The 17559-nt window shown below is 42.0% G+C and overlaps 1 protein-coding gene across 5 annotated transcripts in view; it reads right to left on the bottom strand.

The window, feature by feature from the left end:
• The window catches only part of LSM14A (LSM14A mRNA processing body assembly factor), a 55671-nt gene extending 38194 nt beyond the window's left edge, over positions 1 to 17477 (bottom strand). For 2 of the 5 annotated variants that reach the window (XM_025425186.3, XM_025425185.3), the window contains exon 1: positions 16840 to 17162. In XM_025425186.3, coding sequence (XP_025280971.1) covers positions 16840 to 16960 — 121 coding nt within the window. In that variant the 5' untranslated portion in view covers positions 16961 to 17162. Of the gene's footprint in view, positions 1 to 16839; positions 17163 to 17341 lie in introns of those variants that run through there. The other 3 variants (XM_035706493.2, XM_025425188.3, XM_035706481.2) reach the window with 2 other exon arrangements.
• Between the last annotated feature and the right edge of the window lie 82 nt (positions 17478 to 17559).

The raw sequence follows: 17559 nt of genomic DNA on the forward strand, positions 1-17559 counted from the left end.
GAAAACAGATTAAGTTGTTACTGGGGGAAAGGGAAATGGGGAAGGATTACTTAATGGGTAGGAGTATTCTTCTAAAGTGATGAAAAAATTTTGAAACTGAAGTGAGGTGGTGGTTGCACAATACTGTGACTAGACTAAATCCCATGAATCATATTACTTTATAATAGTTAATTGTGTTACATGAATTTCACCTCAATAATCTCCCCCTACTCACAAATATAGCCTCGAAGAGAACACAAAATGATAATAACAGTTGGGCTAGATGTTGGGCTAGAGTGGCTGTTCTCTCTATTCCAAACTTCATCATGTTGCTATGTTGTTTTAAGTATTCTATTTTTTTTTTTAATATTCCCCAGCTAGAAAAGGCTAAGATTTAGGCCAATGTTTAATAAAAGGGAGTGGGAAATAGGGAAAAATTTTTTTTAGTCTGAAAGAACATAATTAACTCCCTGTTTCTGGCTCAAAAATTAATTGAGATATGAATCCTATGATGTCTTTTTAAAAATATGTAAAAAAGGTCAAGGTTCTAGCAAAATCTAGCAAAATCATGTATCTTTAAAACCTCTACTTCTGGGCAGCCCTGGTGGTTCAGCGGTTTAGTGCCGCCTTCAGCCCCGGGCCTGATCCTGGAGACCTGGGATCGAGTCCCACGTCGGGCTCCCTGCATGGAGCCTGCTTCTCCCTCTGCCTGTCTCTGCCTCTCTCTCTCTCTGTCATGAATAAATAAATAAAATCTTAAAAAAAAAAAAAAAAGAAATCTTAAAAAAAAAAAACTCTACTTCTAATAGATAAAAGTTTGAACATCACACTAGTGTCAAACCTAGTTACCAGTATATTAACACCTGTACACACAGTCACATTACATGGAGAGAGGGAAGAGTTATAACGACGAACTTCCTATTTTAATATCTCCAATATAAAATACCAAAGTTTTGTAAGTTTAAAATGATATACACATACATAGTTAAATACAGTTAGTGACATCATTAGTATTTTCCAAAAAGACTTCACCTTTGGATACAAAATAAAAATTATAAATTAGGGGAAAAAAAGGAAAAAAATTATAAATTAGGCTCCAATACTGATTGATAAGGAAGAAAAACAAGTCTGTTGAATACCAAAATGTGAGAGCAATAAACAAAAAACTGAATTATTCAAGAAATGGCCAAATTAAGTTAGAAATCTGAGGCTAAATTCAAATCTAGAATAAGATTTCTTTAAAAAAGATGATTTACTTATTTACTTGGGGGGGTTTGCACACATGTGCAAGAGAGAGCTAGTGAGCATGAGTGGGAGGGGCAGAGAATACCAAGCAGACTCCCTGCCAAGCACAGAGCCTGATACTGGCCTCAATCTCATGACCCTGAGACCATGACCTGAGCTGAAACCAAGAGTTGGACACTCATGCAAATGTACCACCAGGCACCCCTAGAATAAGACTTCTGATGTAGTCTTACAGTTAAAACTTCTGTCAATTATCACTTGTAAGATCACTTATATAAGCTTCAGTTCCAACCAAGCTTATTATTCTAAATACCCAGAGCAGGTTTTCTGTCTTTGACCATAGCTTCTCTCCACACTCATCCTAAATTTCAGCTTATACAGGTTTCTCTAGAAGAACCAACAGGGCATGCCCCCTCCCCCTCCCACCCCTCGCCCCAACAAATTTACTTTAAGGAACTGGCTCTTGTGAAAATCTGCAGAGTAGGCTTGTAGACTAGAGACCCAGGGAAGAGTTGAGGCTTGAGTCCAGAGGTGGTCTGCTGGCAAAATTCCTTCCTGCTCAGAAAAGTCACTCTTTGCTCTATCACCCGATTGGATGAGACCCATTCACATCATGGAGATAACCTACTTAAAGTCTACCGATCTAAAAATTAATCTTGTCTTGGGGATCCCTGGGTGGCTCAGTGGTTGAGTGCCTGCCTTCGGCCCAGGGTGTGATCCTGGAGTCCCAGGATCGAGTCCCACATGGGGCTCCCTGCATAGAGCCTGCTTCTTCCTCTGCTTGTGTCTCTGCCTCTCTCTGTCTCTCATGAATAAACAAATAAAATCTTTTTAAAAATCAAATAAAAAAATTAATCTTGTCCAAAAAACATCACAGAAACATTCAGAATATTTGAACAAATATCTGGGCAAGATGACACAAAATTAACCATCACACAACTCTCAGTAATACTTCCAGGTGGAAGTAATACATTCTTTCTCTAAAAATGACACAGCATTCTACCACTCTCTATACCTTCCCCTTCCTAGAATTGAAAGATCTTCAGGAGACAGGCACCTGGGTAGCTCAGTTGGTTGAGCATCTGACTCTTAGTTTCAGTTCAGATCATAATCTCCTGTGTTGTAGAATGGAGCCCCGCATCAGGCTCTGTGCTCAGCCAGGAGTCTGCTTGAGGATTCTCTCCCTATCCCTCTGCCTCTCCCACCACTTGTTCTCTCTCAAATGAATACATCTTAAAAAAAAAAAAAAACTCATCAAGAGAAAATTCTGTATCTAAATGATCTTTGCAACTCCCTCAGTATCTAACACTGTACCCTTCATATTGCTCACATTTGCATATTTCTTAAATAAATTCCATAGTGGAAGGAGCTATTAAGTAAGCAATTTCCAAAATTACTGAACAATGTTTAATATCAAGGGAACTGAATTAAGTTATACAATTACACCTACTTAGAATAAAATGGGAGAATGACTATATCAAAAAGAAAGAAATAACAAATGGACATCAACAGGATGGGAAAACAGAAAACTAGCATTATTTAAAAAAAATAACATATGCAAAAGCACTGAACCAGGGGGGAAAAAGGTGAAAAGTTGTAATACATGGCATTTTTCTTCTTTCTGATATTTATCTGTAAATACAGTTCTTGTTGCACAACCAGTATCATAAACTAACTCTTGCTGAAAGCACCGGAGATACTGCATATTTGGAATAAGCTGTTAAATATGATTTAATTACTTAAATACTAAGAGTAGCTTCTATAAAGCTATCTCTTCTACAATGTAGTACCCTTGCACAGACCCTGATGGTAGGATGGTAGTAAGCACACACTTGATTTTTCACTTGGGAGGAGGGACACGGGACTGCTTGTGAATCACATCAAACACTGCCCCTACAAAGCTTCACTTTCTATACACCTGCACTATCCTCTTTGGCCCCGTCTTCATTCTCACCCACATTACTTTGTTAGGGAATATTACCGTACTGAGAGAAAACATCTGTCTCTGGACTCTATCATCTCTTCCTGTATCCAATTAACAGACATTACTGTCACCCCTAACAGACATTACTACCAACCATCTCTCTGCAATATTCTCAATCGCCTCAGCACTTATCACACACCAATCACTGGCAATCCAAAGACTAAAAGAACCACCTCCAGGGGCAGTTGGATGGCTCAGATCATGATCTCAGGGTCCTGGGATCAAGCCCCACATTGGGCTCTCTGCTCAGTGGGGAACTTGCTTCTGCCTTTCCCTCTACAACCTCCCCTACCTGTGTGCTCTCTGTGTCAAATAAATAAATAAAATCTTAAAAAACATTAAGAAAAACCCACCTCCACCTCCAGAGTTCACAACCCAGGTGACTTTCCTTTCACCATTCAACATTCTTCAATATTTTTATTTTATGTTATTTTATCTTCTGTGGGGGAGCCTAGGGGAGGAGAGGCAGAGGGAATGAGAGAGAGAGAATCTTAAGCAGGTTCCCTGCCCAGTGTGGAGCTCATTGCAGGGCTTGATCTCATGACTCTGAGATCAAGAACTGAGCCAAAATCAGAGTTGAATGCTTAACCAACTGAGCTACCTGAGTGCTCCTCACTTCTCAAACATTCTTTTTTTTTTTTTCCCTTTTTTTAAATTTTTTATTTATTTATGATAGTCACAGAGAGAGAGAGAGGCAGAGACACAGGCAGAGGGAGAAGCAGGCTCCATGCACCGGGAGCCTGATGTGGGATTCGATCCCGGGTCTCCAGGATCGCGCCCTGGCCCAAAGGCAGGCGCCAAACCGCTGCGCCACCCAGGGATCCCTCAAACATTCTTAAAACCAACTCCTTAATACTCTAAGTCTAAAGGTTAAAGTAACCTCTGGTTTGCCTAAAAGATCCAAAGCCATCTTGTCCTTTTTATTAATACATTTCATCATCTTCACTCATCTTCTTCACTCTTACTTGCACTTGGAGGAGGAAAGATTTTTACATTTCTTTTAATCTAAAGTCATCTCTCATAATTACAGGTTTGAGACCTTGCTCAGTTAACACCCCTCATTTGCAACTTCATTTGCTTTCCTCATGCAAGATTCTTCCCCTTGAATTACTAACATTTGCAGATTTTTAAAAAAATATTTTATTTACTTATTCATGAGAGAGAGAGAGAGGGAGAGAGAGAGGCAGAGACACAGGCAGAGGGAGAAGCAGACTCCATGCAGGGAGCCACATGGGACTTGATCCTGGGTCTCTAGGATCAGGCCCTGGGCTGAAGGTGGCGCTAAACCGGTGAGCCACAGGGACTGCCCCTTTGCAGATTTACTGACATATTTTTCCCTTAACCATGAGAATGTCCGACTAAGCATAAGGGAATAATGACTTGTGAGAATAAAAATTTGGGGAGAATGGCATGAACAGAGAATCGTACAAACAAAAAGCAACTAAAAAATTTAGAGGGATGGGACACCTGGGTGGCTCAGCGGTTTAGCACGTGCCTTTGGCTAGGGGCGCGATCCTGCAGTCCCGGGATTGGGTCCGCATCGGGCTCCCTTCATGGAGCCTGCTTCTCCCTCTGCCTGTGTCCCTCATGAATAAATAAATACAAATCTAAAAAAAAAAAAAAAAAAAAAAATTCAGATGGTGAGGCGATAACAAAACAACAGTAATAATGCTAAACCTATCCACAAGGATTTTTGAAACTGTAGACAAGAAAGATCCTGAAACATTTTTTTTTAAAGATTTTATTTATTTATTCATGAGAGAAAGGCAGAGACATAGGCAGAGCGAGAAGCAGGCTCCCTACAGGAAGCCCGATACTACAGGATCACGCCCAGAGCCAAAGGCTCAACTGCTGAGCCACCCAGGCGTCCCTCCAGAAACATTTCTATAGCATACGATGTCAAAAGAATATTGAATTACACTCATCATTATTTACCTGAAAGAATAAAATATCTTTAATATTGTCTTCTTTTATCAGTCTTTTTCTATTAAATATCAAGCTGTTCAACTACACATTTTCTAACCAAGAAAAATTCTCAGAAATAATAATGCTTCATGTGACCAACAAAGTTAATCTCCTATGTACAAGGGACACAATGGGGAAAAGACGCTGATGTCTAGTAGTGGAAGATAATAAGACAGGCATGATAAGCACAAGAGAACAAAAGACAAAAGAGAACACAGAGGTACAGCTAACATTTCCTGACTTATGGGAATCAGGGAAGGCTTTGCAGGGGTGATGATGCTCAAGTAAAATCTAGAATAAACCTAATTCCCTCCTAATCCAGTCCCAATTTTAGTTGATAGGAACCACTATATACACACCATACCTCAATTCTTCCCTGTTCTTTGCCCAGTCAACTTTTTTAAGGCCAACCTAATTAGGCCTCTCCTAATTTCTCATGTGTCTGTTCCTTCCTCTCTATTTTAACTGGTTTAGGCATATATTTCCTCTTTCTCAAACTCTTAAATTTTCCAACTGGCCACACCGTCAACCTCTCCCCTCACCCCCAACCAATTTTATGATAAAGTTCCTAAAACTGGACTCTGACATGTTACTTTACTGGCTCCCTAAATCCACCAAGAGAATTCAGACTTGTTAGCCTGTCATTCAGATGACAGACTGAATATATTAAGATAAATTTAGCAGTGGAAGCAAAATAAAAGGGGAGGGGGAGTGCCTGAGCCTGTTATTTGACACATTTCCAATGTCACTTAAGCCTTCCAGAGCTCAGTTCTTTTCTTTCTGTGACTACTTAATCTGTTGTATTGTTCATTTCTTCAGCCATAGCCATATAAGGAGTAGGGGAAAAGAATTCCAAGTCAAAGGCACCTTGTGAAAAGGCCCTAAACCTGAAGGGACTTGACTGACCTGTGAACCTGAATGATAGCTAGTGTGATTCTAACTTAAGTGAGCTGCAAGATATTATGGGTCAGGCCAAAAAGCTTTGGACTCTAGTTGTTCCCTGATAGACTGCAAACTCCCCATGGCCTGGAACCAGACATTTCCTCCTAGATAACTTCTTCATATAGCTAACTATGATTACCCATCAGGCGGCACCTTAGATGCTGTGTTCTCAAGAATCTTGTCTTGTGTCCTAGCACCTAGCATCCTGTCTAGCAAGTAGTCACAACAGGTTCTCAGTAATTCTCCTGAATGAAGAGATTATAAAATAATATGCACTAGGTAGATGCAAGCTTCTTCTATGCTCCATTTGCTCCAAGCTGTTTTTAGTGTAGTAAGTACCTCTGTTCTTAATGGTGCCTACATTTTTCCAGAACCTCTGTCTTACCCTCTCCAAAGAGTACCAGTGTAAGATAAGAGTAGCTATCTAGTTGTGTGAAATGCAAAAGGGGCTTTGGAAATCTGACTACTGATGAAACAAATTTTGGGTTTATCTTCCAGTTTTTAGCTCCATATTCAGTCCTAATTACTTCATAGTCTTCTAGTTTCCATTGCACCTGGTAATGTCAAATACTGAGTCTTTTAGGAGTCTGGGTGCATCAGGTTAGTTCTTGGCTTAATCTATTGTCTACTTAGGTTGCAGCTTTCTCAATTCTTCTAAGTCATTTAAATTCATCCATATGCTTTCCAAACTCCAATATTTTGTTGCTTGTCTCCTTTCCAAATCTACCTTGTCCTTTATGGTTTTATGCCTAAAACAACAACAAAGTCCCTCACACACAGTTTTAGTAGGATTTATCAACAGGAAGTAAAAGTAAAAGCTTGTCTAATCTGCAGTCTAAATTTAATCTTTACTCTTTAAGCTGCTTTCAGTTGTACATTCTTTCTCGTAGTTGGCTTTATATTTTAATCTCCCAAACAACAAAACCAAGAGACAGAGATGAAAATATAACAGCAAAAAAATTTTATATACACACACAAAATATTGCATCCAATAGGAATTTAAAACAAAACATGAGTGAGGAACAGAAACAAGACAGAAGCTTATCTAAGAGAATTTACTAGGTTAAATAGACTTTGAGTCTTCAGATTCATAAGGTCCACAGAGAACCACTCAGGCATCAGTGTAGTAACATTTCTGAACTCCAAGAATAAAGCTTCCAGAGAGAAAAGTAACAGAGAACCAGACTGGCATCAGTAACACCAGAATGTTTGAATACAACAAACCAATATCCTCAAAGTTCTATAGAAAAAGATTCTGGAGGCAGCTGGGTGGCTCAGTGGTTGAGCATCTGCCTTCTTCAGCTCAGGTCGTGTTCCCGAGGTCCTGGTATTGAGTCCTACATCAGGCTCCCCGCAGGGAGCCTGCTTCTCTTTCTCTCTGCTTCTCTCATGAATAAATAAAATCTTAATTAAAAAAAAAAAAAAAAAGAAAAAGATTCTGGTGGCACCTGGATGGCTCAGTTGGTTAAGCTTCTGACTCTTGGCTTCAGCTCAGGTCATGATCTCACCAGTGGTGGGACTGAGCCCTGTGCTAGGCTCTCTGCTCAGCAGGGAGTCTGCTTAAGGATTCTCTCCCTCTGGCCCCAGAGCCCTGCCTGCCACAGGCTCGCTTGCTCACTCTCTCTCTCTCTCTCTCAATTAAAAAAAAAAAAAAAAAAAAAAAAAAGATTTATATATTTTTTTATTTTAAAGATTTTATTTATTTATTTGTCAGAGAGAGGAGGGGGAGCAGCAGGCAGAGGGAGAGGGAGAAGCAGGCTTCCCACTGAGCATAGAGCTTGAAGCGGGCCTCAATTGGAGGACCCTGGGATCATGACCAGAGCCATAAGCAGACACTTAACCAACTAAGCCACCTAGGCATCCCTATTGGTTTTTTTTTTTAATGGTAAAGAAGCGCTCAAACACAACTGGGAGGTGAAAAGAATCAAGTAAGAGGCCAACACTGAAATATGAGGGCCTGAGTCTTTGAAAAGTCTGGAAAGAGACAGTAAATCAGAGGAGAGCAGCAGGCCAGTAGGTGGTCAAATTTTGGATATATTTTGAAAACAGAGGTGATAGGATCAGAAATCCATGAGGTGTAAGAAGAACAGAAGAATTAAGCATGACTCAAAGGTTTTTGGTCTTACCAACTACAAGGATGAACTGTCATTCAGTTAGATGGATAAAACAGGTATGTGAGATACCTACTAAACATCTCTGCAGGTGGTGGTGTTAGGAGGCATACAAGGTGGGTTTACAAGCCAGGAGTTCAAAGAGGAGGTTGAAGTTGGAGATAGGAATCAGTAATGTACGGAGAGTATTCAAAGCCAGGAACTGCATGAGGTTATCAAGAGAAAAGGTAAGGTGGTAAAACAAAGTAAATTTTTAAAAGACAGAGTGATGGGATGCCTGGTGGCTCAGCCTTGAGTATCTTCCTTCAGCGCAGGGCATGATCTTGCGGTCCCGGGATCGAGTCCCATATTGGGCTCCCTGCATGGAGTCTGCTTCTCCCTCCGCCTGTCTCTCTCTTTCTCTCTCTGTCTCTCATGAATAAATATCTTAAAAAAAAAAAAAAAAAGTGAAGACACACAGAAACAGAATGAAATCCTAGAGCTTGCCAATATTTGGAGGTTTAAGAGTTGAAGAATCAACAAAAGAGACTGAGATGTAACCAGCTAAGTAAATGGGGAAAACCAGGATGGAGTCAAGTGAAGGAAGTATTTTAAGAACAGCCCAACTGTGCCATATATTGGTGACTGGTCAAGCCGACTGAGGATAAGAACCAACCACTGGCTTTAGCATCACAGAAGTCTCTGGTGATCCTGTTTAGTTTGCCATCTGTGCAAATAAAAACCTAAATAAACTGAGTTCAAAAAGTAATATAAGTGGTATGGACAATTCCTTCAAGGAGTTTTGGTGTACAGGGAAGGATAGAAATGGGGTGACAGAGGAAACAGTTACAGGTAGTAGTGTTGGGCACCTGGGTGGCTCAGTGGTTGAGCGCCTGCCTTTGGCTCTGGTCGTGATCCTGGTCCTGGGATCCAGTCCCACTTGAGGCTCCCTGGAGGGAGCCTGCTTCTCCCTCTGCCTATGTCTTTCCCTCTCTGTCTCTCATGAATAAATAAATAAAATCTTTAAAAATATAAAATTAAATAAAAAAAAATAAAAGTAGTAGTGTTCCCCCCCCCCCCCCCACAGACACAAAAAGAGTAGTGGTATTTTCTTGTTGCTATTTTTAAGATGGGTGAAATAGCATCATAGCTCTATGTAGATAGAAAAGATCTGGTAGAGAAGAAAAACTCAATTCACAGATGTAGAGAACTGCTAAAGCAGCTACTTCAAATCAAGAGGGGATGAAATCTATTCCAAAGGGGAAGGGTGGCCTGACAGAGAAGAACGAACACTTTCTCTGAAAGTGACCAGTGAAAAAGTAGAGGTGTGGAGCACAGATGTGAGAAATTGGGTCCATGTGAGATGAGTTAATCAAAATTCTCTTCTGTTTGCTATGCTTTCCTCAATTAAATAGGAAACAGGTTCACAGGTTAAAAGTGAAGATGGGCAAGAGGCGTTGGAGGTCTGAGGAAAATGGAGAGAATGGAAGAGTCATGCAGGACATTGGAATGAGTAGACCGTGGAAGTACAGTATGACTGCAGGGAAATAACTATGACTAATGAGGTTAGTGAATGTAAATTTAAGGTGAAACTGGTCAGCATGTCTGTGTTGGTATAAACACGACTGTGGTTTCTTTAAGCTGGTGAAAGAAAGCAGGAGAGGGACGGGGGTGGGTGAGTTTATGCTCAGGACTGATTGTAACTACTCATGGAATTTAAACAGGATAAAGAGGGAAGTAAAGTCATGAGGGGGATGTGGGGCAGTGAGTGAAAGGTAGTAAGATCAACAGACTATAGTAGGTCTGAATAATTTATGGAGTTTGGGTGCTAGAGAGACAGAGATGGAGATGGTGGCTAAAAAATAGCAACAAGATAGTTACTCTCTATTAAGCACCTACAGTAAACTAATTACTTTTGTTATTACCTCATTTAATTCTCAGAATGACTGAAAGATGGGCACTATCGTCTATATTTAAAAGAAGTAGTTCTTCTGCCTCTCTCTCTCTCTCTCTCCCTCCCCCCCATCATGAATAAATAAAATAAAATAAAATATTAAAAAAAATAAAAGAAGTAGTTAAAGCTATGGTTAAATAACTTGTCCAAGGTCAAAGAGCTACTAAGCATTCCAACTGGCCTTTTGGGTCACATTTTCTTTGAGAAATAAACACCCCACAAAACTAGAATAAGAGGGGTGCCGGGTGGCTCAGTCGGTCAAGTGTAGTGACTCTTGATTTCGGCTCAGGTCATAATCTTAGGGTTGTGAGATCAAACCCCGCAGGGAGTTTGCTTGAGATCCTAATTCTCACCTTGCCCCCCACCCCAGATAAAGAAATCAATCTTAAAAAAAAAATTAGAATAAAATCTTTTTGAATAAAGTATTTTACAAACTAATACACTTTATCCATTAAAAAACTTCAATGATATTTAGTTTTCAATATGGCTAATTTAAAGTATTACTTTAGGAGTGCCCAGATGGCTCAAAATGGGTTAACCGTTGGGACTCTTGATTTCCACTCAGGTCATGATCACAGGGTTGTGAGATTGAGCCCTGTGATCCAGTTCTAGGGATGTAGAGCCAGTTTAAGATTCTCTCTCTACCCTTCTCCCTCACCCCTCCCCCACATGCTACGTGTCTCTCTGAAGAATTCTTCTTAAGAATTTAAAGCATCATAGAAAAAATAAAAGGTAAAATGTTCTTTTATTTTTTTTGGTAAAATGTTCTGTAGAGGGCATCTTCTACCATGGACCAATAAACTCAAGTTAAGCCATCTGCAGTTACCGCTATTACTTTGGCACTGGGTTAAATACTATAAAACTCTTGCTATTGCTATATGTCAAGCACAGATAAGATTTCTTTGCTCTTCCTATTTCCTTCCTTCTACTATTATTTTCTTCAGGTTTTATGCTGTTTTTTCTACTACTGATTCAGAAAGCTACAGCTTATCTTACTGCACTGGAAAATGCAGTTAGTTTTTGGCACTGACTTCAGACTCCCCAAATTACTAAATATTTCTGTGGACTGTATAGCAACAATGAACTGTATCCAAGGCTCCAAGTTCTGGCAACCTCACTAAATAGGGCAACCAATAGAAACTGCAGCTTAAAGTGTTACTGGATCTTTGACATTCTAGTTAGTGATTTTGTGAATTGCTAGATTTAGGTCCCCAACTCGTGAGAACACAAGAAATCAATAAAACACTTCACAGATATTTCATCCATCCTACAATGCTCTCCTACTCACTGAGTATATGGCTAATTAACAATCAAGAAGTGGCTAAGGTATACCAATGGGCAGGGCTTAGCAGATGATTTAAGTAAATAAATCCATTACCAGACTTTATATTCCTCTACCAACGCCTTGATTTTAAGGACAAATTGTTTTAAAAGTAGCTGACTTATTAATCATTCTTCACGAAGTATCTTTTCCTAATGTAGTGGCAACCTGGTTTTCAGTTTTGTGGTGTACTATCCAGGTATAGCTAACTTAAAATATATATTAAATAAGAATTTCACTCAATTTAGCCCATTTTATTTAAATAGTCTAAAAAATAATGTAAAAATAGTGTGGGCAATCTTGGTATCCAGGATCTAGTATGTGCTCAGGCATCATATTCACAGACACAGGTGTAAATATACAGTAAGTGGAAATATTCTACAAACTATTCATGCATGCCACTGCTTTGCCATTCCCTCAAAAATCTTGAACCAATTCTTCCCTTAAATTTTAAAAGAAAATTATAATTGAGCTTGAGTCATAAGGTAAAAAAAAAACCCCATCTCCCTAACAATGCCAATTTTGTCATAAGATTTTATCCTCTTGTATTCCTAAAATCTCTCACTATTGGGGGCGGGGAAGGGGGGAGGCAACATGTCTTAGGCATTTCAGTGTTTTTAAAGATTTATTTGAGAGAGAGAGAAAGCAGGAGCAGAGGAGAGGGACAGAGAAAGAGGGAGAAGCAGACTCCCTGCTGAGCAGGAAGCTTGATATAGGGGCTCAATCCCAGGACCCTGAGATGATGACCTGAGCAGAAGGCAGATGCTTAACTGATTGAGCCACCCAGGGGCCTTTAGGCATTTCAATATTAAAGAGATATACGATTGTGAATATGGAAAGTATTATTTGGAGATTCCCACCCTCAAGAGATTTCTACAAGATTAATAAACTAAAATGTTAAATCATGTCCACCTATTTATTAAATAAACATTCATTCTTCCAGGAGCTCAGACTCTATGGGGGGGAGGGAAGGTGACAATAAACACATGCAAATAAGCAAAGAAGATTACATGCTGGTCATAATCAGCGTTAGGAAAAAAATAACTCAGAGTTGTGACAAAGCTCCAAGAGACAAACTACAGACCAAATGATCTATTAACATGCTTAAAAGACAGACACCAGTCTTTCTAGTTGCCTTTAAAACTGCCTGACATTCATATAGAAGATCCTGGGTATCAAAGCCCATCAAATTTACTTCAATTTCACCTTTACAGAACTTGAGCTAGTCTGTGAATCTCTAGAGAAAATAAAGAACATCACGCAGTTAGTTACTACCTCTGGGATTGGGCTTTTGATTATATTTAGTGTGACCATTAAATATATTAGCCAAACTGGAACATTTTCAAGAGAGAAAAGGGATGTTTTAATAATTATGCCAGAACAACAGGAACAAACAAGGACCTTCCACCAGGGCAAACCAGGCCATATGGTTACCCTAACTATATACAACATCAAATGTAACTAATCCAAAATTTTAAGAGCATTGTATAGTTCCACATGAATTTAAATAAGTAACACCAAATGTAAATTTTAATCTAGATCATATAAGCCAAGTGAATCCCTTACTAAATTTAGTGAAAAAGCAAAACAAAAAAGTTTTGAAAAAGTTATCAAAATATCTTCATGACCTTGTGGTAGGGAAAAATTCTTTAAAAGAAGAAAAACACTAGCCATAAATTAGAGTGATAAACATATCTACATTAAAATGAACTTCTGTTCACCAAAAGAAGCCATCAAGTGGGAAAAGATATTTGCAACAGATATACTCAGCAAAGTACTCATACCCAGAATGGTGAACTCTAGAAAAAGATCTGCATTTCAGTAGTAAAATGGGCAAAAGATTTCAAAGGTGCTTCACGAAAGATGAAATCCAAATGACTAGGATATGAAAACGTGTCCAGGGGGATCCCTGGGTGGCTCAGCAGTTTAGTTCCTGCCTTCAGCCCAGAGCGTGTTCCTGGAGTCCCGGGATCAAGTCCCTCATCAGGCTCCCTGCATGGAGCCTGCTTCTCTCTCTGCCTGTGTCTCTGCCTCTCTCTCTGTGTGTCTCTCATGAATAAATGAATAAAATCTTAAAAAAAAAAATTGTCCACCTCATTAGTAATCAGGAAGATTAAAGTCAAGTACAATCACACCCACCAGACCCGACAGAATTAAAATACCTGGTACTCAGTATTATTGCCGGTAAAGGATATGGAACTAGAACTCTCATATACTAATGACTGAAATAGAAACTAGTAAGCAACAACTCTGGAAAACTGCTTAGCATTAGCTAATAAAGATAAAGACACACATTCCAAACGATCCTGCAATTCAAGTATATATCCTCAAGAAAACTACAGACGGGCATCAGTGCACTTAAACACAATTGTTCATAATAGCAAAAACTAAACAATTTAAAAATTAACTGTAGTATATAAAAAAAATACAGAATAAACTTGTTATATTCAAGAATGAATACACATCATAGGTGAAATACTATGCCACAACAAACTAAAATCAAATATATACAAGATGATTCCATTTATATAAAGTTCAGAAAAGGACAAAGGTAAACTCCTTTAGGGATGTAAACTTAAAAGTGATAAAACTATGAATGTTAGAATAATGTTTAAATTTAGCTTAAGAGAGTAGTAGAGGTGATGGGAAGATGCAGGAGGTGGGAGGATTCTGGGATGCTGGCAATGTCTGTCTTGCCCTGGGTGGTAGTTACAGCATCTTAGTTTAAAAACATTTCATTTTTATCTATGTATCTTTTCAACATGTGTGGTTACTTCACAATAAAAGGGAAAGAACTCTACCCAGAGGGGAAAAAATTAACATCCAGAAGAGAATTCTAAGAATGTCACTTGAGATTAACTCAATTGATAGTTTACAAAGATAACAGAGATCTCTAAATGCATATACATATGGTATTCTAAACTTCATAAACAAACTTTTGGCTTTAATCTGTTAGACTGCCATTCTTCAACCAAATTTTGAAAAACGTGAAATATCAGATATCAAATTACTTCACAAGTCATGTAAATTTTAAAATTTGAAAACCAAACACCCCACTTCTAACTCTGAAATTTGAAATGTCCAGTGTTGACTAGATAGCCATACAGAAGTTTTAGATCAGATGCTAAGTAGAGTAAGGTACGAAAATTTGATAACTACCATTTTTGCAAACACAATTAAATCCCTCAATCTCTATTAAATATTAAATAACTCCTGCTTAAAAAAAAGCATATATCATGTCTGTGGGATTAACTATCAAAGCCATAAGCACAGATATAAATTCAATGATTAAAAAAACTTTTCACTCCTGTGCTTGTATTTATCAAGACATGATACAAGAACAAACTGGTTTGTGAATTCAACTACTACAGACTAATAAAATTGTAGTTTACTGACTCTAGAAGCTGAAAAAAAATGTGTAATGTATAAAATGTATAAAAGAATATAAGAATTCAAAGATTTTTAAAAGACTAAAGTTAGGGACGCCTGGGTGGCTCAGCGGTTTAGTGCCTGCCTTCCGCCCAGGCGCGTTCCTGGAGTCCCGGGATCCAGTTCTGCGTCGGACTCCCTGTGCGGAGCCTGCTTCTCCCTCTGCCTGTGTCTCTGCCTCTCTCTGTCTGTCATGAATAAATAAACAAAATCTTTAAAAAAAAAAAAAAAGGACTAAATTTAATACATAAGAAACCTTAAGAATGTATTAATTTTTGTCATTGTGAGGAGTAAAAAAAAAAGTACAGCCAACTCAATGGTAAGTCATTCAACTGGCAAGACACCTTAAAATTCAGATTAGCTTACAAATACTGTATGTGGGCCTCACTGAGAACTTTAAAAAAGCCTTTTTGAGGGCAGCCCGGGTGCAGCGGTTCAGTGCCTGCCTTCAGCCCAGGGCATGACCCTGGAGTACCGGGATGAGTCCCACGTCGGCCTCCCTGCGTGGAGCCTGCTTTTCCCTCTGCCTGTGTCTCTGCCTCTCTGTGTGTGTGTCTCTCATGAGTAAATAAATAAAATCTTAAAAAAAAAAAAAAAAGAAAGTCTTCTTGATAACTTCATAAAGCCATAAAAACTAAGACACTATACAGCTAAATATCTATGGGGCAGTGGAAAAGAAACTTAAAATAAAAAAAAAATTAAGACTCCGTAACTCAGGTATACAATCTGTCCCAACACAAGTGTTATTAAAAAGGACCCCCCAAATGTCACTAAGTACTCGTGTGATGCTGTGAAATAACTTCCCGCTCCGTTATAAATTTGTCTTCTTTTTTTTGCAGACTTAGAAAATTTCTTCCTGGCCCTGGGCCTCTTGTCTCTACCACGGTCTCATTCGTTCCGTCTCTCTACCAGATGTACCTGGAAAGGCTACCTTGGTTATCACCTTGCTCCCCTCGCCTAAGTCATCCCAAACTCGTGAGACCTGAGGAAGCGGGAGCTCAAGTTTACGTTCTTGCCGGTTTTCCGGCGGAGCCAAGGCCCCACCACGTGTGAACGGAAACAAAACCCCACTCAGACGGGGCGACGCTCAGTGAGATCCTAGGGGCAGGGCCCTTCGGTGCTCCACGCCCCGAACCCGCCGCCGTCCCCGGGACCCGCCGGCAGGGCCCGCGCGGCGCAGCCTTCGGGACGAGGGTGCAACCTGGGTCAAGCTCGAACCCGCCTCCGCACCGGGTACCCCGGGCGCACCCCGGCGAGCATTTTTTTTTTTTTTTTTTAAAGACGCGGTTGCACAACGGCCTTTGAGGAGGATTCCGGTTTAGCAGGTAAACACCACGTAAGGCGGACAAGTGGGGCGCGATGTGCCCGAGGGCCCCGAGACCGTCGGCGTCGCGGGGCGAGACCCAAAGTTTTGGCACATCGCCCCCCCCACCCCCCCCACACACTTACTTCACCTGAGGGACGCCGCCAACAAATCGAAATTGAGAACGTGAGAAAATAGGTGCCTCGGAATCAACAAATCTGCAACTAAACTCGAGCTGGGCGGAAAAATTCTTTGAATACTCGGGGCTTTGTTTTGTGGGGAGACGCCAGAACCCCCGAATTTCGGAGTTGGAAGAACACGTCTCTCCGTGTTCTCCGGCCCGTGCTCGGACTTGAGGGCCGCCCCGCCCGCCCCGCCCGCCCCGCTCTCGGTCCTCCAGGTCCCGGATTGAAGGCGCGGACGTCCCCGGGGTGGAAGCCAGGAAGCCCCCGGGGCGCGGGGGGGCGGGGGGGAGGCCGCGGCCCGGCCCCGTGACGCCCGGGCCCGGTCGGAGGGAAGGGAGCGGCCTCCCCGAGGACGGCGGAGGGCGGGGGGGGGGGGGGGGGGGCAGGGGGCCGCGGGCCGACAGCCGGGCGCCGCTCCCCCGCGAGGCCCGCCCCGGCGTACCTTTGGCGAGGGCTACGGTGGAGTTCTCGGTGTCGATGGTGTAGAGGATGCCCTCGTAGCGGATCTCCGCCTTGGAGATAAGGCTGATCTTGCTGCCGATGTAAGGGGTGCCCCCGCTCATGGCGCCGCCGCCGCCGCCGCTCCGGGCCGCTCGCAGAGAGGCAGATCCCGCGCCGCTGTCGCCGCTCCGCAAGCCCGCTCGCTCCGTCGGCGCCTACAGCAGCCGCCTCAGACCCAACATGGCGGCGGCGCCGGCTCCGCTACCCTCCCCCAGCCTCCCGCCCTCAAGCCGCGGCGCGGCGGCGGCGGCGGCGGCAGCGGCGGCGGCGCGGGGCATGCTGGGCAAGGCGAGGCCGCGCTCTCGCGAGACTCAGGCCGGCGGCGGGCGGCTGGGGCTCCCCGGGCGGCCTCGGGGGTCTCCGCGGCGGCGCCGCCGGGTCGAGTCCCCGGCTGCCGTGCTCGCGCGGCCTGAGAGGCGGCGACTGAGGGAGAGGCGGCGTACCTGGCGGCGCCGGGACTCGGTGGGCGGCGGTGGGGGCGCGCGCGGCGCTCTCGGCCTCCCCCGCGGCCTCCGCCATTTGCAGACCCGTCGCATCTTGTCCTGCGTCCTGCGTCGGCGAATGAGGATCCCTCAGCCTGGAAAGGGGCCCTTCCGCCCCCGAGCTCCCGCCGAGCCCCGTTAGGACCCGGTCCTTTCCCGTTCGAGGCTACTGTGGCCCT

This window comes from Canis lupus, chromosome 1 (assembly GCF_003254725.2).
Source record: "Canis lupus dingo isolate Sandy chromosome 1, ASM325472v2, whole genome shotgun sequence".
Classification (NCBI taxonomy): Eukaryota; Metazoa; Chordata; class Mammalia; order Carnivora; family Canidae; genus Canis; species Canis lupus.